Below are 21,416 nucleotides of genomic sequence, written 5' to 3' on the forward strand. Positions count from 1 at the left end.
ACAACACACAGAAATACCCACAGGTATTTCCGACTGCTTTTCCGACTCCACTATTTCCTCAGCCCCATATCTTGCTCCTTTGATTCACTTTTTGTTTTAAGAATCTATTGACAAGTATCTCCCTAATGAAGAGTTCATGGAGATTAAATATTCTGTGTATGTGCATGCCTGAAAAAATCTTTATCCCACTGTTCACTTAATTCACTGGCTGAGTATTGAATCTCATTCCTGAAATAATTTCTACTTAATACTTGAATGCATGGCTTCATATTTTTCCTTTTGGTATCCAGTGTTGCTCATGAAAAGTCTAATACCAATCTGATTTTAATATTTTATAGATGACCCTTTTTCTCTTGAAGATTTAGTTCTTCTCTTTACCCTCAGTGTTCTTTAACGTTTGAGGATATGTCTCAGCAGGGTTACCCTTGCATCCAGCAGTAGAATAGAGTGCTAATGGGTACAGGCTCTGAGTCTGAATACCTGGTGCTGAATTCTGACTCTGATACCTACCCCTTTCCTGAGGAAACAAAGGTGACTTGACAGAGCTTCTGATTTTAAGAGCTCTCTGTCAGGATTTTGGAAGTGGCTGAGTATAGGAAAACACATGCAGTTAGAGACATAGGATCTTTAGCAAATGCATGTCTTTAGTGTCAGCAAGTCCAAGAGACAAGATTGCCTAACAGGGTTAGAGGCATGGGTGGGCTGGTGATCAGGGAATGTTTCACAAAAAACTGTTATCTATGAAGATAAATATGAAGAGTGGGTAGAAAGTTACCAGGTAGACAGGGTTAGGAAAAGGGCTGTTCTCAGGCATATAACCATAGACAGCTGGACAGAGAGAGTTGGAGTCTGGAGAGCTGAGATCAACTCTTTTTCTTCTCACCCAAGAAATCCCCAGCAACATGTGAAGGACCACCTCAACACCACAAAGATATGTCAAACAAAGATATGTTTCTCCTACTAGAAGCCTTCCCAATCTGTCTGTACACCTCAGCATCTTTAAAGATTTTTTTCCCCCCTAGACATTTCTATTGGCCTAAAAAAATAAAACCGTCAGTTAATTTACCAGCAAAATGGGTTTATTCAGGAACAGCAAAGAATTGCAACTCAGGACATAGAATCTGTGGCAAACTATAGGCAGGTCTGGAAAACAAAGGAGAGGAACATTCTTTTATGCAGAAGGAAGAGTGGGCGGGGCTGTTACAAACAAAATGTCCATTGGAAGAAACCGGGAATTTGAAGTGTAGGGGCTTTTCACTGGCAGAGTTGAGACAGTCTCTCATTGGTTGGGCTATTGCCAGGCAAGGAGAAATTCTTCCTTCCTCCTGCTGGGTAGTAAAATAGGAACTTTCTTCCTTTCAGAGATGCAAAGGTATGTCTCTTCCTGTTGGGTCTGCAATTGATAACAAGAGGTAGGGTGTGAGAGCTGCCCCTTCTGTCTTCCCAAATCCATTTTAAATGAGGTTTCTGTTTATTAATGTTTACATTTCCCTGTTCCTATGGCCCATGTTCCTATGGTCATCAGTGTGTGATCCCCTGCACACTGATCTGTATTTAGCTAGAGATACAGATCATGGAGCTCCTTTACTTCTCTATTTTTCTTTCACTCTTTTCCTGTGTGTGCTTTTCTTTTCTTTTTAATTAATTAATTTATTTTTGGCTGTGTTGGGTCTTCATTGCTGTGCATGGGCTTTCTCTAGTTGTGGTGAGCAGGGGCTACTCTTCGTTGCTGTGCGCGGGCTTCTCATTGCGGTGTCTTCTCTTTGTTGCAGAGCACGGGCTCTACAGCACAGGCTCAGTAGTTGTGGTGCATGGGCCCAGTTGCTCCGTGGCATGTGGGATCTTCCCGGACCAGGGCTCGAACCCATGACCCTTGCATTGGCAGGCAGATTCTTAACCGCTGTGCCACCAGGGAAGTCCTGTGCTTTTCTTGATAGTAGAAACTGAAGAGGTTAAAGAATGAGCTTAAGCAATAGATAAGATGGTGGGTGATTCTAAAGGAGGAAAATTTAAACTGTTTAAACTCAAGAACAACAAGAGAGTAGATAAACAATGAAAGTAATCCGGAGGCTTAACCAGTAGAACACACACACACACACACACACACACACACACACACACACACACACCTGATCAATATATTAAAAAGGAAGAGGGAAATATACCCTCCAGAAAGGCTAAAATGTAAAAGCTGGAATATGCCAAGTGTTAGTGAGGATGTAAACCAGCTAGAACTCTCAGACACTCTTGATATGAGTAAAATGTGTTCCAACCACTTTGGAAACTGTCAGTGTCTATTAACATGGTACAAAAATATATTCTGTGATTCAGAAATTCCACTGATACGTATAGTCCCTGAAAATATGTATGTAAATTCCCTGAAAATATGTACATATATTCCTAGCACCAAAAAGTACACAATATTTCATAGCATCACTATGTATAGTAGTCCCAAACTGGAAATTATCCAAATGCCCATTAACTATAGAATGGATAAATAAATTGTGGTATAATTGTACATTGGAATACTATACAGTAATAAGAATGAGAAATCTAAACCTACATACAGCAATGTGAGCCAAATCACCTAAGTTTAATGTTGAGTGAAACTTGATACAAAAGAATATATACTAAAAATAGAACTACCATACGACACAGCAATCCCACTACTGGGCATATATCCTGAGAAAACCATAATTCAAAAAGAGTCATGTACCACAATGTTCATTGCAGCTCTATTTACAATAGCCAGCACATGGAAAGGTAGGGGTAGAGTAGAATAGTGAGGCCAGTATGGCTCTTGTTAACTGTGTGATGTGTCATAAAGCACTCACTCTGATCCTTGATTCTCTCATTTGAAAAAAGGAAAAATTCTCACTAGTTATTGACTCTTATGATACGTAATCTGTGAGGGACCAAACACAGTACTGATACATACTCTTGGCTTCCTTAAAAAAAAAAAAAGTATGAACCTTGATAATCAATGTTTGTTCAATAAATCTAAAAAATGAAGAGTATGAGGCATTTATAGAAGTCATGCGTATGCTTAGTTGCACTTTCTGCTGTAATTTCTTCCCACTTACTTAGCATCATGTAAAGAAATGATGACTTAGCATTATGTGAATTTTCAAAGCCAAATACCTCTATCATTGGTCATTTTCAAAGATAATAGTATGGGGCTTCCCTGGTGGCGCAGTGGTTGAGAACCTGCCTGCTAATGCAGGAGACGCGGGTTCGGGCCCTGGCCTGGGAGGATCCCACGTGCCGCGGAGCGGCTGGGCCTGTGAGCCACGGTTGCTGAGCCTGCGCGTCTGGAGCCTGTGCTCCGCGGCGGGAGAGGCCGCGATGGTGAGAGGCCTGCGCAGCGCGATGAAGAGTGGCCCCCACTTGCCACAACCAGAGAAAGCCCTCGCACAGAAACGAAGACCCAACACAGCCAAAAATAAATAAATAAATAAATAAATTAATTAAAAAAAAAAAAAAAAGATAATAGTATGATTAGAAATATTTTAATCTGCATTTTATTAATGATAGAAAACATAATTTAGTGACATCATTGGAGATGATTACCTATAATGAGTCTGGATTTTTTTCTGACCTACTTAATCCAATAATTATGTACCCTTACCTACTTTCAAAAGCACATAATAAACTTAGCAAGAAATGAGAAGGGTAAAATATTCCTGAGTTAGTACCAGAGAGAGACTCAAGGCCTGGGAGAAGTTGGCTCTATTGCCAGAAAAGTAACATTAATTTAGAAATTAATTGACATTAACATTAATGTTAATTAACATTAACATTAATTTCAGTGCCCCAGGAGCACTGAAATTAAGAAGCCCAAAGTATTTTACTTATCAAAGGGAGGCAGTGCAGCTTTGGGGCTCAGAGAGCAAGCTCTGGAGTCTCAGCTACCAGCCTGCCACTTATTAGCTGTTTGACCTCAGTTTCCTCATCAGTGAAATCAGGATAATAATAGTTCCTGCCTCACAGGGCTGCTGTGGGGATTAAATGAGACAATGCATACAAAATGCTTAGCACAGTACCAAGATGAGTAAGCACTCATCAATGGATATTATTATTCTGCATGGATAATATCATATCAATATCATGGATAATATCATATCAATAATATCTGCAATGGATAATATCAATGGATATTATTATTCTGCATATTCTGAATAAGGTTGGTAGAGAAAGTACAGACTTCTAACGAGTTCAGGACTGGCTTAGAATTTGACAGTATAAAATAGACAAGATACTTTGAAGTTGACAAGGTATTGACCCAAAGCTGCTTCTGTTTAATAAATCTACACTCCAAAGTTCAGAACAGTTGATTCTACCTGGGATGTCAAATGATTAGAGTGAATTTGTTTAAGGTGTCCCCTTCTCTGATCAATGATTGTATAACATGATGGATGGTATACTGTGTGTAAACCTTGTTTTCTTGAAATGTAGGTAGATTATGGATTTGAGATAGCTTTGTCAATTTGCTTTTCCTTCTAAATTACCACTAACTGGCTACTTAATTATACTCACTTTGTATTTTCTTGAAAGCATTAAAAAATTTCACGCCCACTCTGATCCAAGCAACCATATGTCCATAGTATGAATAAAGCACACCCACAGCTGATGTTTAAGCTAATGAAATGAGAAATGTATTACATGTCGGCTTTGAATAGTTCATTTATGCTGTTAGAGTGAAAAAAGTAGTAGTTTCCATCTGTACTTCAGAAATTAAACATTTGCTTCTCAAAGATTTTATTTTAATTGGAACTAATATTAGTCTATTAGTAAGAGGCCCCTAGAGGAGTTAAATTGAAATCATGTTGCAATAATGAAAAGGCTATGATGTATTTTCCTTAAAATACGCCAAATGTTTCTCACATTTTCTCACATGGCAGTGAAAACTAGACCTTTACATGATTTGATGCTTGTCTCTCTTTTTTGGCCAAGATCTACATAGGAAGATGATAGGAGCAGTTTTCAATTGTAGAGGCAATTAGTAACAAATTGAAGATGTGGATAGAAAGAGTTAAATTATTATTGTAGGGCACACTTGTTTGGTGGATGAGAAGAACCTTTTTTTAGTGGGGAAGACTATGAAAAGAGTTTTGTCAGTGGTAGACCACCAGAAGTTTTGAGACCACAACTCTTTATATTTAGCTATGTCTTTAGGGTTAATAGAGGATGTCAAAGTGATTAGGAGCCTCTCTGTCATGTTCTTTGGAGTAGAAGTTTTGTTGGGGGGTTTGCTGTTCACTCCAAGAACCTGAAGGAAGTGTGAAATAACTGGACACATTTCCTTAAGAGTTTCCTCCTCTCTCAACACTCTAAAAAGTAAAGATTAACTCATTAAATATCTCGAATATTCTTATAAGCCCACATAAGTATATTTTTGGAGATTCCCGAGTAGGAACAAAACCTAAATTACATTGAAATGCAAGCTTAACATGTTGCATTTGTACCTGCATTTTTGTGGGGTTTTTATATTTATTCATTCATTAACTCATTCGATTACTTAATTCAATTGCTTATCTACTGTGTGCCAGGCTAGACACTTGGGCTACAAACAGGAAAAAGTTTCAAGGAACCAGTGAACATTTTTGAACAGTGTAGTGACGTGACTCACTAATAAAACAACTTATTGAGAATCTATTTTGTGACAGACACTGTTGTACTTACTGCTAAGAGTTGGCTTTGTCAATAAGATTATACTTACGATGAGTCTGAAGGATGAGAAGATCTTAGGCAGGAGGACTCTGGTGAGTGCTCAAGCAGGAGATAATGATGGCTAGAGGCAGTGGGGCTGCACTGGCAATGGATTTAAAATGTACTTATATGGTAGAGGAGATTACACTTAGAGGACATTTGGATACAGAGGTTAAAAAAGAGTAGGAGGTAAAAGAAAACACCTGAGTCTTTTTCATTGATGACTGGGCGTCAAGTTAGAAAATATTACAAGAAAATTAGGCTTTCCAGGTAGAAAAGAATGTGTTTAGGTTTAGATAGGATGGATTTGAGGTGTTATGAAAGATTTAGGTAGAATTTTGCAGTGGACTATTTTGGATTTATAGCTCTGGAACTCAGGGAAAAGGTTAGATTAGAGATACACTTTGGGAGTCACATCTAAATTAGTGGGAATTGTGGTTCAGGAGTGTTTCTCCTGCGCAAAGTGGTGTGAGTTAGCTTTCTCCTTGCCTTTGTTATTCTGTTCACTGAAAGTGAGACAGTGATTTCATGAAATCTCACTATTGAATAATATTATCCAATAGAAGTTTTGGTATGATAGAAACATTCCATATTGCCACTCTCAAACCAGAATTCAATAGCCATAGGTGTATACTGAGCACTTGAAATGTGGTAAATGTGATTGAGGAACTCAATTTCAAATTAAATTAAATTTTAATGAATTTAATGTTTCATAGTCATATGTGGCCCTATGTGGCCAGGTGCCCCTTTGTATTGGATGGTACACCTAGAGAATGCACAGAGGAGAAAAGCACAGTGGATAATCCTGGTGGGTATAGTAACTAAGAATTAGGGTATAGGTGATACATTTTAGTAGGTGGAGGAAAGATGAGACTAGATAAAATATGGGTACCTATGTATATTGCCAACATTTCCCCATATCAAGAACATGGCAGGTAGGATTGCAAGACATGGTATGCCATACATGCAGATAGAGAGTTGGATGTAGGAAAAAATAATATTTATTAATATTTTTGTGTTAGATAAAGTACTGTATCTTCCAGGTTTGGAATCATTGCTCTAAAAATTAATCTGCTTTTATCCTGCATATTCACATGCGGAAGAAACTTATTCAATATGATATGGTATAGTAGTTAAAAGTCATATCAGCAGAATGACTCTGTGAAAGATTCTTGATTTCTCTGTGTTTTTGTCATTCAACTAAGTATGAACCCCAGGTTAATACTGGGGTTGTTTTAAGATTTAAATCACAGCAAACACTTAGAAAACTGCCTTGAATCCACTGAAGAGTTAACGAATGTTGTTATCATTAACCTTAAAAGTAAAGTCGGAGAAACGTTTTTAATTGAGACTATTTTGAAATCTTAAAAAAATAAAAGGGCATTCTATGGATTGACCTTACTGATTGGTATATCCCTACACTCATTCAATGTTGTGTTATTTTACATAGAAACGTTTTGCATATAAGATCACCAGTTTCTTTTCATTAATCTTTTTGATGATGAGAAAATATTTTATCAAAAGAAAGTTTACAGTAGTTTTATTATTTCTATGAGACAGAATTAGTATCTTTAGTTAATTTTCTTCTATTTAGCAATTCAAATGTGTTTTTTCTTTAAATATTTTTAGGTTTACAATTTCAACTATTATTCACACCAATTCTTTTTTGTCATTTCTTTGAGCTTACATTGGATAGGATGAAAAATAATTATATGGTTCCGAACTTGGTAAAAACAAAAATGCCATAAAGGAGAAAGATAATCTTTTAAAACATTTCCATAACGATGCCTTTCTTGTCTTTGGTTACCTCTGTATTTCAGAGATTCAAGATTATCCTGCCAAAATGTTTTGTCTCCCTACATTTAAAAAATAATTGAAATTTTTTTAATCAAGTATTTGTTTAAAAATATGATTCTCCATTTCCTGGAAACTCCAGAAATCTGAAAATACAAATAGGACAATTTTCTCTTTCTTATTCATTTTAACAGCAATTCCGGAATTTGTAACACAAGTGAATGTTGCCTTGGAAGCCTTAAGTAAAAACTCTTTGGATGCGTTTGATGATAATCAGTTTGTGGACATCTCAAAAAAGATCTATGATACAATTCATGATATCAGATGTTCAGTCATGATGATTCGGGTAAGTTTGCTTTACCTTCCATTGAACACTTTTCACCATCTGGTATGCCTGGAATGATTGCAAGAAATGTTTTATTTCTATGCCGTAATGTCAATGCTAAAATCCATTAGAACTTTAGAAATTTATATGTATCCCCAAAATAAGATCTACTGTCACAAACAACACTTTTACTTATGTATGTGGTTGTAACTTATGCAAATGAGCACATTTAACTGCCACAGGTGCAGAAATGATAGAATTCATTGTGTGCAGGATTTGGTGAAGTGTCACATAGCATATCAAAAGCCAAAGAACAATACATAAAGTAATTTACTTTCTTTTCTTGAGCAGAAAGGAGAGGATCTTTCTCATCACTCCTGAAATTTATAGAAAAATGTGTGTAAAACAAGGTATTTCTATGGCTGAACCCTCTTATACTAGATCATAGAATCAGAGTGTTCAGTAAGAAATCTCACTTGTAACTGCCAGAAACAAGAAATGTTTGAGAGTTGTCTATTTGGGAGAATATATACCATCTTTCTGAGTGTGAAAGTGAGTCATTTGTTGTGGGCACACCGCATATACACAGTCCAAGATTATTTGTTTTTACTCACAATGTTAATGTGGGATATTTTTTTAATGCTATTAAAAAGAAAAAACAAACAATAGAAGTTCTTTGGAAAATGCACATGTAAATATATGGAGATAGATTATTTTAGGATTGGTTCACCTGAAGGCAGAGTCAAATATTTGTGTTAACATTAGTCTGTTTAGGAAAAAGTGAGACAGAGAACCAACAAGTGGTGATTATAAGTCACTGCAGACAACTGGGGCTTGAGCCTGGGGAACTCTAGGAGGGTACTGTAGAGCACACCTCAGAATTATCTTACCTTAGGGAAACAAAATCCAGTTTATCCACCTATTCACCCTTGGTTAAAGGCCACCTCTCTTCAGAGGTGTTACCAGAGCCTCCTGTAGGGCCAATGAAGCTCTTGTGGCCAAAAAATCCACCCTGAGGCAGAGTAAAGGAAAGAAGAATCAGTAAGACTGGTGAGTGCAATTTGTAAGTATGAGTAGAGTTCAATTTGAAGGCCTCTGGAATTAACTGCTGGTAAGACTGTGAGATGGAATTGGATGTACTGAGGAGATAAGGATGGAGCATTAGTAGTATCTGACAGGTCTGAATGTCATAGGTTACATGGAGCAGTTCATAAAAATGGAGCCAACTGAGGACGTTGTAGGGAAAAGGGCCAACAGAAGTCGAGGAGCCTGGCAGGGCAGATGGACGCTTATGGAAGAAATTGTAAGAGAAAGTCTAGAGGTGTCAAGACATGGGATGTAGCACTTCAGAGCTTGGGAAAACCTTCAAGCAAGCCAGTTATACAGAGAGAAACCTCAGAATATATATTTCTGAACAGCCTAGAAGTATTTGTTTGTATGTGACCGGGAACAGTGGTACTGTACTAGTACTATGTCTGAACTGCAAAGTACCTTTGCCAAATAGTTTCTTCTTCTAACAAAAGTTTTTATTCCTTACCTGTGTGGACTAGGTGACTAGTGGGCTAGTATTAATTCAGAGCTGGAACCAGGAGGGAAACACTGAAAGGATGAAGAAGGCACATAAACTTCAGGAGGTCACTTTACAAGAGTGAAAGCCCCACATTTCCAGTATCCCTTGGTGGATATTTGAGAAGATAAACCAGTGAAGTAGCATAGGTGAACCAGGGCAGGGAATGCATTTTGCTTTGTTTTTTTTCTGCAAAAGCTATCTAGGGATAAAAGTCTTATAACCTCTCCCACTTGAATATTCTAGTATTTAAAATTTTTTCTTATTATCAAAATAGCTTACCTATAGCAAATTAAATTGTCTTGCCATTATTTCTGTATATCCCTCATATGCAGTAGTCCTCTTCAGGGCAGGAGGACAATTTATTGTAATTATTAACAGCCTTAGAGGGCAGTAATTTTTCCCTATAGTCATCTCTTTTTCAAGGTAAATGCTTCAATTTCTTTTAACTTTTCCTCATAGAAATAATTTAGTATTTTGTGTTCTTTACTAGTCCTTATTTAACTTTTCAACAAACTTCTCAAATGAGACTATCAAAAAGCATACTCTAATTAGAGCCTGTCCGATGTCAAATAAAGTGGAAGATGTATTCTTACATTACTGCTATTAATACAGCCAACTACTGTTAGCCTATTTTTCCCCCTCTTAAACACCATGATTATTGGATAGACAATAACTTTTTTGTTTTTATTTTTTATACTGTCGTTGCCTGTATATCCCTTCTCCATTTCGATTTGATGTGTTTGTTCTTGGCCACAAATCCTAATGCTATTAAACTTCATTATATTTCTAAATGATTCTTCAGGTAATTTATCAGGTTGTTTTTAATTTTGGTTGGTGACCATACCTAAATTAGTATTAATTAGAAATATAATCTTAGTTCCTTCACCTAGATTACTAATAAAAATATTAAATTATATTGGCCCTTAATCCCTGCTGGATAGCTCCAGTTAAGGGCGTTAGCGTTAAGATCCCTTAGAATCTGATGTTCCAGCCAGCTGAGAACATACTGGTAAGTGTTCGGTTTGAAAGAATGTTTTGTTTTGTTTTGTTTTTTTAGCTGAAATCTTGAGTGTTACATCTATTTTTTTCTTTTTTTAAACTTTGGGTTTATTTATTTATTTATTTGTTTATGGCTGTGTTGGGTCTTCGTTTCTGTGCGAGGGCTTTCTCTAGTTGCGGCGAGCGGGGGCCACTCTTTATCGCGGTGCGCGGGCCTCTCATTATCGTGGCCTCTCTTGTTGTGGAGCACAGGCTCCAGACGCGCAGGCTCAGTAGTTGTGGCTCACGGGCCTAGTTGCTCTGCGGCATGTGGGATCTTCCCAGACCAGGGCTCGAACCCGTGTCCCCTGCATTGGCAGGCAGATTCTCAACCCCTGTGCCACCAGGGAAGCCCAAGAATGTTTTTTTGAATGTTGAGGTAAAGATACTCTTTCTTCAAACACATTTTATGACCAAAAAAAAAAAACAGATAAAAGCAGAGATCGTGTGCTTGAAACCATGCAGGATAGTCTAGAGGCCCATTATCTCTGTCCGTACACCCCCAGTCTCCTGGACAGCCGCTAGGGGCACCTGTACAGCACTTCTGCAGGGATTCCTTGGATGATGACCCATAAACCTTTGTACTTAACTGCTAATTGGATTTTAGTATGAAAATAGAAGTCTAACTCAGGTGTAATTAATGAAAATCTTTTTTTTTTTTTCTTTGAGGACTGTCCTTTTAACATAGAAGATAATAAAATTGATCTGGTATAATCTTCTCTTTAAAAGGTCAGATGTAATGCTGACCAATATCCTGAACTTAGAACTGCAAAACTTTATTTAGAGTATCTAAAGAGTGTCAACATTAAGGCAATACATGTATAATTTTGCAAGTTCAGGGAGGGCTAAGCTATGCTCTTGAGAGTGTGTGTGAGCGTTACAGAATCCAGTCTTGTACCTGAATTTTCATGAGTGTTCTTCAGTGCTCTTGAGATGATAAAATACTAACTTAAGATCATAGCCTGATATTTTATAGTTTTACAAAAAAATATGATTATACCGGTCTTTAATATTTATTTTGATGAATAACTGTGTTTGCCATTGTTTAGATTATTTTAAAAATTTCTGAGTCAAATACTGTGACATTTACTATAACTATCTCCACTGGATTCAGTGTATGGACAATTGAGTTTGTAGAATCTCATTCTTAACCTTGGAGAGTGGGGAGTATTAATATTTTTTATCTGTTTGGTGTTTAATATCTATGTATAAATTTTACAGTGATTAAGAGCTGTATGGTCAGGCCACTTAAGATGACTGTTCTCTTGCTCTCTGTACCTCCCCTGCCCGACCAGTGCCTGCTTCACCTATATCTTATGCGTATGACTGACCTTCCTACATACTTGCCCCAGGCCCCAGCTAGTGATTGTTTTTATTAAAGGGGGCTGTGAGGGGCATGCCCCTCTGCTGGTTTCCCTGGTAACTAATGAGCCCATCTGAAATCAATTCCCCTATAACTGGCAATCTCCCCTTTCTCTGGGAGTGAAGACTGCTGCCATGTCCTGCCCGTCGTCTGAAGCACACGGTGGGGTGTCGCTCCAGGACCTTGCGTCAGACATGTAAGCTCCCCCATCCGTTAAATCACTGATGTCTCTGTTGCTGACTCCCAGCTCTTTCTTCAGTCTTGAAGCTGGGCAAGCACGGGGCTTGTGGGCCTGTGCGGTGCAGCCCAGCAAGAGCCCGAATAATATAATGGTTAAAACTAAAGCAAGTAACAAATCTCAACTAAGCTTCAGTTTCCTCCTTTGTAAAATGAACTTGGTATTATACCTACTTTAAAAGATTATTATGCTGACAAAATGAGCTAACAGAAATGAAGTACTTAGTAAATAGCAGTCTAATAAGAAGATAGCTTCTATTGCTGTTACCACTGTGAATAGAACTAGTACTACTGAAGCTGCCTATGATTTTGTATATCTTGAAGAATGTTAGCTATAGAAGCTGTAGAAATATGCTCATGGAGCAACGTGAAGCTGAAACCCAAAAAAGTAACTTGAAAGGGTGAAGTTCAAAGAAGTATTTTTTTTCTCGCGGTACTGTTTACATTGTATAAGAGGATATCCATGTTTATTAACATTCGGTATCTGAATTATAGTTGATTTAATGCAAATTTTGCTTTTGAACCCATATTACTTTAAGCTAGCGTTATAACTCTGCGTATTGTTTTTCTTAACCTCTTGAAACATACAAGGAGGCTCAATGGCTCATCTTTTTGGTAAAAGGTGCTTAACCAGAAATAGAGGAAATTTGAAAAGGATGGCGTAAGTGAATTGTGAGAGACTAGCATGGGTGGTCGGAAGTGAAATACTCTCAAAGAGAGGAAAAGATTCAGCAAAAATTCATCCTGTAACAGGTATTCAGAATGTAGACTTTCATATATTTTCTTTGTGAATTTTCACATGTGCCTTATCAAAAGTTCTCTGAGAATACAGAGAGCTTTCCAAAGACAGGACCATCATAAATTTAGATTTTTTGTGTTAGTTTTCTAACTTTATGTTTCAGGGAGGAGGAACATATTTTGGATAGCTCACTTGATGGAAATTAATTTTTGAAAAAACAAAGAAAAATAAAATAAATAAAAAAACATTTACATGTCCCAGTTTACAGGGACCATCTTTACATGAATCATTTAAATGGATTCTAGAATTGGAACATAGTTTAATATACAACTTCAGCTTATATAGCCAAAAAAACCTTTTGTGTCCAATTCTACTGTATGTATAGAAGTGGATAGATTTATAGCTTTTACTGGAATAATATATAATTTTTTAAATTTAAATTACTTGCACTGTCATGATTTCTTTGAACTTCTTTCATTGTCCACCATAGTGTCTTTTCTTCATGACCTCAAAAATTTTTTTTCTTTATATGTCTTCTGGACCGAGCTGCTGTTTTTCTCTTTGAAGTCTCACTCAGACTGCCAGAGAGAAAGGCTATGGTGGTTATCAGTTAGAAGCTAACCAGTGTAGAATATTATCTTGTACAATTAGAACTCTGTGTAATGCAATTTGGAAATGAAGAAATAGTGAAAAAAATACTGTGTAAAATCAAGACATGTACTGAAGTCCCTGTTTTACATTACCACTTACATTGTTATTTTACATGATATCATTAGTTTCTTCCCTGTGGAGGGAAATGAAAGCATACCATTAAATTACTACGTTTACCTAGTAAAGTAGCTTTAAAATTGTACTTAAAATGAAAGACAAAACACTGTTCCCTAAGGTTAGGAACAAAGTGAGAATGTCCGTTTTCCAAAGCAGTACAATGTTATGGATGTTCTGGCCGGAACAGTAAATCAATAATCATAATAATATTAATATAATAAATAAAAAGTATATTGATTACAAAGGAAAAAGTAAAACTGTCTAGATTGGTAAATTATATTCTCAACTACATTGAAAATCCTAAAAAATAAATGTATAACAACAAAAAAACCCATTCTAGTAGAACTGACAGATAAGTTTAGATCACAGAATATAGGATCACAGAATACAAGGTCAGTATACAAAAAACAATTTTATAATGGGAGCAAGGGAAAAATAAAAATAAGGGCAAAATTAATGAAATAGGAAAAGTACAATAGGGACTTACCTGGTCCTCCAGTGGTTAAGACTCAGCGCTTCCACTGCAGGGGGCGCAGGTTCGATCCCTGGTCAGGGAACTAAGATCCTGCATGCCACAGGGTGCAGCCAAAAAAAAAAAAGAAAAGTACAATAGAGAAATACAATGAAACTCAAAGTATATTTTTCTATATAGTAGTAACTAACAACTAGAAAATATATCTTTTAAAAGTACGGTATATTTCAGCATTAAAAATAAAATAAACTTAGTGATAAATTTAACAAAGACATACACGATCTAAACTCTGAAAATTATAAAAATTTCAATTTTACAAATATTCAAAAATATTACTAAGAAAAAGTAAAATCACTTAAATATTTGGAGTTTATCATATTTCTGGACTGGGGGACTCAATATTGCTAAAGGTGTCAATTTTCCCCAAAATGATTTTTTTTTCCCCCCGGCGATGTTGGGTCTTTGTTGCTGCGCGCGGGCTTTCTCTAGTTGCAGTGAGCAGGGGCTACTCTTTGTTGCGGTGTCTGGGCTTCTCACTGTGGTGGCTTCTCTTGTTGCGGAGCATGGGCTCTAGGCGCAAGGTCTTCAGTAGTTGTAGCACATGGGCCCAGTAGTTGTGGCTCGCGAGCTCTAGAGCGCAGGCTCAGTAGTTGTGGCACACGGGCTTTGTTGCTCCGAGGCATGTGGGATCTTCCCAGACCAGGGATCGAACCCATGTCCCCTGCATTGGCAGGCGGATTCTTAACCACTGTGCCACCAGGGAAGTCCCCCCAAATTGATTTTAGATTTAATGATGTCCCAAACAAATTCTCAGCAGACTTTTATGAAGACTAATAGTCCAGGGTGGTTACATGGGTGTATACATTTGTCAAAACTCAGCAAATTGTACACATAAAATTACATGTAAATTATATTGATAAAGTTAATTTAAGAAAATAATGTTTTGCCCAGTAGTCAACACCTTAGAAAACAGGCAGTTTTAATTAGATAAAGTCCTACCAAACTGTATTAATTAGGACTAATTAGAAAGGCATGCATGGACTTCTGAAAATGCTAACATTTTGAATATTATAAAATTAACACCTTTCTACTTTATAACTGGCTGCTTACCAAATATTTCTAATGCATGACTCCTCTTTTGTTGATTTTTATTCCCTATATTTGTGACTCATTACTTATTATCTTAGATCAGGGGTTGGCAAACTTACGGCCTTAGGGCCAAACTTAGCCCACCATCTGTTTTGTATGGTCTTTGGGTGAAGAATGATTTTAATATTTTTAGATGGTTGAAAAATTTGTAAGAAGAATTTCTGAAATGTGAAAATTATATGAAATTCTAATTTTAGGAGTACAGACACACCCATATATTACACCTTGCTCTTTGTGCTACAGCAGAAACTATGTGGCTCACAAAGCCTAAAACATTTACTATTTGTCTCATTACAGAATAAGTTTTTTCACTCTTGTTTTAGATAGTCTGTTTTGACTGTTTACCAAAATCTTGAATGACTTGCCCAAGGATCCAATCACTCCTTTATTAGTTTTCCCTTATAAATCCAATTGTCCAAAACATATGAATATTAGAATTGCTTTTCCTTCCAAGTTCCTTGAATCATGTGACCACCTAGAGCAACTTCTGCTAATTCTTCCTGTTCCCAGGGGAAGGGATGAATAGGAAGTGTCCCAACCTCCTTTCTCCATCCTCCTTTTTACCCTGAGGGCTTCCACGCCTTAGGTGCTCAAATTTTCTTACCTTTTCTTTTGTAGTTTGAGCTATCTGTGCTTCTTTCTTTGCAAATTTTATGTTCCTGCCCTACTATTTTGCAGAGAGAGTCCTTTAATTACTAGGACTCACCCTTCTCCAAAAGCTGAATGGAATTTTTTTGCATTCTTCTTGGTATTTTCATTCAGCAGATAAAATTAAATTTTACCTTAGCCTTTGATTATCACACATTTTGAAATTCAGTTTTTGAGACTCACATGATGTTGAAATTCATCAACTTTATTCAACCGTTACTTCTTATTTTTTTTTTATGTTATAGTAGTAACAAATTTGTCCAAAGATTATTGGATTGCAAATGAATTTTCATAAAATGAATACTTGCTGAGTGAATTTAAACATGCAGTGAATTAGGGTAAGTGTATGTCTTGGTTTCCTTAGGACAGATTTGGATTATCCCCCTTTTCCCTCTCAAAAGTATCGAATTTGCACGATATATTGTTATGTTCACTCTAGTTTCTGGGTCCTGATTTTGCTGCTTGAGGCCCCATGTTGCATCATTTTTACCCACCAGACTACGTTCCACGGTGCCTGGGCACTAATGATCACAGTTCTTTATCAAGCCAGTTTTTCCGACACTTTCTTTCCATAGGCCTAACCGCTAGCAAATGTTCCCTTCCATTCTTCATGCTCTGCAGACCCTTTGTTGACTCTGGAGAATCTATTCAGCCACCATTCATATTTATTTACCGTTCAAGAATTTACACCTTTTCATTTTTCAGTGGAAAGCAGATTTCCTGAATTCATCGTAGTCACTCTACATTCTCACAGGAGTCTTGCCAAGGGAATACCAATTAAAGCACTTTGTCCTTTTTGGAAATGATATGACTCCTTTATAGTGTCAGAGCCAGTTTGTAGAGAAGCCAGTTTCCAGGGGGCTTTCTAAAGGAATTTAATAAAAGACGTGCAGCAGAGTAACCTTAGCTTTATATGCAGATTTAAATCAGACATTACTGGGAAGAATTCTATAGTGAGGCTCTTGCTGTTTCCTCTGAAAGCAAAGAGTTGAAGGCAAGGAAAAGCAGAATCGCTTGCTAGCACCGGTCAGCAAGAGGTGAGATTGTACGCTCTCAGTGCACTTAATGACCTTCCTCATGTGTGCACCATTTGAAGAGACTTTTGACTAAGGGAACAGAGGTGACTAGAGTAGGAAAAAGTGTTCGTTGAGAAACCTGTTGGTTAAGCTACAAAGCAGCACCAGTCAGTGATCTCTGTTTCTCATGCTGGGAGAGAGATGTTCAGCTTGAAGTCATACTGGGAAGTGCTCTTTCACCAAAGGGTCAGAGCCGTGGGCTGGCGGGAGAGTCCATGGTCCAAAAGGGCTTTGATGCAGACTAACCTTGCACTCAGGGAACTCTACACAAGTGCTATGCAGAGCTTCTGACTCAGAGTAGCTGAGTTTAAGGAGCCAAGCATCTCCCTTTGAAAATACCTTCAGGGGAAATAGCTAGCACTGTGAATAGAAAAATAATATGGGGAGGATGGGAGGATGTTTAGTTGTGGAATCTTAAGGGATTTTTTTTTTAATCGTTTGTTTCTGATAAGTTAATTATTAAATAATTTATTTCAATTTTTATAACTAAACTTGCATTAGTAATTAAATAAATTAGTAAATATATTAAGTCTTAAATCTAATAATACATTTTTATTATTTTCTATTTTCTTTTCATCCTAAAAACTCTTCCGGGGGGCTGATCGCTTAACTCAAATGAAATGTTTGGCTGCCCACATTTCAAAAGTAACTTCTGGAATGTTGAATAAGCCTTCTAGAGAAAAAAAGTCTGAAAGATACAACTTATGAAGTGATGACTTTTAGGAAACAGACTTTGGCATAACTCATAGTAGGAGGGATATTGAGACTTTTGTATTTCCAGTATCCATAAAGTAAATGATGGAGTTTCAAAGGGAGAAATATTCTGGGGCCTGATAGCAAAGGTCAGGAAGTGAAGTGAGGCTCTTGAGGTCACACACTGATGGGGAAGTAACAGGACAAGATCCAGAGTCTTTGAGCACCTAGTTCAGGACATTTTCCTGTACCTCGGGAGAAGGAAACAGCCCAGTGTTGTTATGCACTCAACAGGAGCACTTCTACCTCACTTACTCCCCTTTGTTGATGGGCCAGTTAGTTATAAACACAGAAATCCCAAGAACCACTTTGGGGGCAATTTGTTGAAGAATACTTACCCTACAACTCTCTTCCCCGCACCTTGAAATTCAGATACATAGCCCTCCTGACTGTTTCTCCAGTTTGGCAGACATGCCTACACTTCTGGTGTCTTTCCACTTACTGCCCTCTCTAACCATGTGCTTTCTTTCTTTCTTTTTTCTTTTAATTTTTATTGGAGTATAGTTGATTTACAATGTTATGTTAGTTTCAGGTGTACCGCAAAGTGAATCAGTTGTACGTACACATATATCCACTCTTTTTTAGATTCTTTTTCCCATATAGGCCATTACAGAGTATTGAGTAGAGTTCCCTGTGCTATACAGTAGGTCCTTATTAGCTATCTATTTTATATATAGTAGTGTGTATGTGTCAATCCCAATCTCTCAGTTTATCCCTCCCCACCCCAACTCCCAGTAGCTATAAGTTTGTTTTCTACATCTGTAACTCTATTTCTGTTTTGTAAATAAGTTCATTTGTACCCTGTTTTTAGATTCCACATATAAGCAATATCATATGATACTTGTCTTTCTCTGCCTGACTTACTTCACTCAGTATGACAATCTCTAGGTCCACTAATGTTGCTGCAAATGGCATTATTTAATTCTTTTTTATGGCTGAGTAATATTCCATTGTATATATATATACCACATCTTCTTTATCCATTCCTCTGTTGATGGACATTTAAGTTGCTTCCATGTCCTGGCTATTGTAAATAGTGCTGCAGTGAACATTGGGGTGCATGTATCTTTTCAAATTATGGTTTTCTCCGGATATATGCCCAGGAGTGGGATTGCTGTATCATATGGTAGCTATATTTTTAAATTTTTAAGGAACCTCTGTACTGCTCTCCACAGCGGCTGTACCAATTTACATTCCCACCAACAGTGTAGGAGAGTTCCCTTTTCTCTACACCCTCTCCAGCATTTATTGTTTGTAGATTTTTGATGATGGCCATTTTGACTGGTGTGAGGTGGTACCTTATTGTAGTTTTGATTTGCATTTCTCAAATAATTAGTGATGTTGAACATCTTTTCATGTGCTTTTAAGTAAAATTGTCACTGTTTGCAGGTGACATGATATTATACATAGAAAATCCTGAAGATGCTACCAGAAAACTACTAGGGCTCATCAATAAATTTGGTAAAGTTGCAGGATACAAAATTAATACACATAAATCTCTTGCATTCCTATACAGTAACAACGAAATATCAGAAAGAGAAATCAAGGAAACAATCCCATTTACCATCGCATCAAAAAGAATAAAATGCCTAGGAATAAATCTTCCTAAGGAGGCAAAAGACCTGTACTCTAACCATGTGCTTTCTACAAGAATTGCACAGCAGACTTCTTCAGGTCTGAGTTATCATTACCTTACATAACATCCTGCATAAGCCCTTTAAGAATCATAAATAAAAATAGCATCTTCCACTTCAGCCAGCCTTTATCTTCTTACTCAAGTTTATGTTTACCATGACAAATGGCATTATATACTTATGTGCTTATTTATCTATTGCCTGTCTCCCCATACAAGAATATAGGCTATATAAAAGAAGGGATTTTTAGACCTTTAAACTAAAATAAGATGTTAGGCTTTTTCACAGTTAAAGTGATTGATTTGGTTGCCAAATTTGGCATTTGTTTGAAATATAATCACTGGACCTCACAGAATTAAGGGCAAGAAAAATGTTACTTTGTTATGTTTTATATTACAAAAAGTGATGGATCATAGGAAACTATCTCCATAAATATTTTCACGAAGCATTAAAATTTGCTTGATCTTTGGTTTAAAATAATTTTGAAAGTGCCAACGATCTTTACTAAGTATTGTACTCTGTGACCACTAATGCTATCACAAATGTACGTACACGTCTGTGTCAATGCTATTTGTCTCACTACGAGCTTCTGTAAAGTAGGATATATGTAGTTGGTTTAAAATGTCCTTTATTTTACCTCATACTCATGACAAGATTCCTCTTTAAAGATGATGACAGTTGTAGAACACCCCTGATGTGACTTCTTGATTGTGTGCATTAGCTGTTGGGTTGTGAGAGAAAGAAAGGTCCTTGAGGATGGAGTTTGTGGAGCTTGATGAAGTGTATTTTATACACATTATCTTGTATTATCAGTCCCCTGGTGTTATAGGCTCTGAAAAAAATCACAAAATTATCCACAAATTTAATGATTAAAATGTGTTTTATACTGTCTTATATTGCAGTGTTTGGAACAGAAATCAGAAATTTAATTAAAGTCATAAAATACAGAAAGATACCATAACAAAAATTATTTCTAACCCTTAAAAATGGCTGTAGAATACATTTAAACCAGTGCATAGTGGTCTGTTTACTACAAAATATAAAAAATAAAACCAGGGGGTTTTTTGTTTGTTTGTTTTTTTGTTTTTTTATACTGCAGGTTCTTATTAGTCATCAATTTTATACACATCAGTGTATACATGTCAATCCCAATCGCCCAATTCAGCACACCACCATCCCTACCCCACAGCGGTTTTCCCCCCTTGGTGTCCATATATTTGCTCTCTACATCTTTATCTCAACTTCTGCCCTGCAAACTGGTTCATCTGTACCATTTTTCTAAGTTCCACATACATGCGTTAATATACGATATTTGTTTTTCTCTTTCTGACTTACTTCACTCTGTATGACAATCTCTAGATCCATCCACGTCTCAACAGGTGACTCAATTTCCTTCTTTTTTATGGCTGAGTAATATTCCATTGTATATATGAACCACAACTTCTTTATCCATGTGTCTGTCGATGGGCATGTAGGTTGCTTCCATGACCTGGCTATTGTAAATAGTGCTGCAATGAACATTGGGGTGCATGTGTATTTTTGAATTATGGTTTTCTCTGAGTATATGCCCAGTAGTGGGATTGCTAGATCGTATGGTAATTCTATTTTTAGTTTTTTAAAGAACCTCCATACTGTTCTCCATAGTGGCTGTATCAATTTACATTCCCACCAACAGTGCAAGAGGGTTCCCTTTTCTCCACACCCTCTCCAGCATTTATAGTTTGTAGATTTTCTGATGATGCCCATTCTAACTGGTGTGAGATGATACCTCATTGTAGTTTTGATTTGCATTTCTCTACTAATTAGTGATGTTGAGCAGCTTTACATGTGCTTCTTGGCCATCTGTATGTCTTCCTTGCAGAAATGTCTATTTAGGTCTTCTGCCCATTTTTGGATTGGGTTGTTTGTTTCTTTAATACTGAGCTGCATGAGCTGTTTATGTACTTTGGAGATTAATCCTTTCTCCGTTGATTCGTTTGTGAATATTTTCTCCCATTCTGAGGGTTGTCTTTTCGTCTTGTTTATGGTTTCCTTTGCTGTGCAAAAGCTTTGAAGTTTCATTAGGTCCCATTTGTTCATTTTTGTTTTTATTTCCATTATTCTAGGAGGTGGATCAAAAAAGATCTTGCTATGATTTATGT

General features: G+C 36.9%; 1 protein-coding gene across 3 annotated transcripts in view; it reads left to right on the top strand.

Annotated features, from left to right (window-relative positions):
- The window catches only part of CTNNA3 (catenin alpha 3), a 1,789,299-nt gene that overhangs the window by 1,441,769 nt on the left and 326,114 nt on the right, over positions 1-21,416 (top strand). For all 3 annotated transcript variants that reach the window (XM_007167816.2, XM_007167818.2, XM_007167817.2), the window contains one exon: positions 7,698-7,849. In XM_007167816.2, coding sequence (XP_007167878.2) covers positions 7,698-7,849 — 152 coding nt within the window. The remainder of the gene's footprint in view (positions 1-7,697; positions 7,850-21,416) is intronic.

This window comes from Balaenoptera acutorostrata, chromosome 16 (assembly GCF_949987535.1).
Source record: "Balaenoptera acutorostrata chromosome 16, mBalAcu1.1, whole genome shotgun sequence".
Lineage (NCBI taxonomy): Eukaryota > Metazoa > Chordata > Mammalia > Artiodactyla > Balaenopteridae > Balaenoptera > Balaenoptera acutorostrata.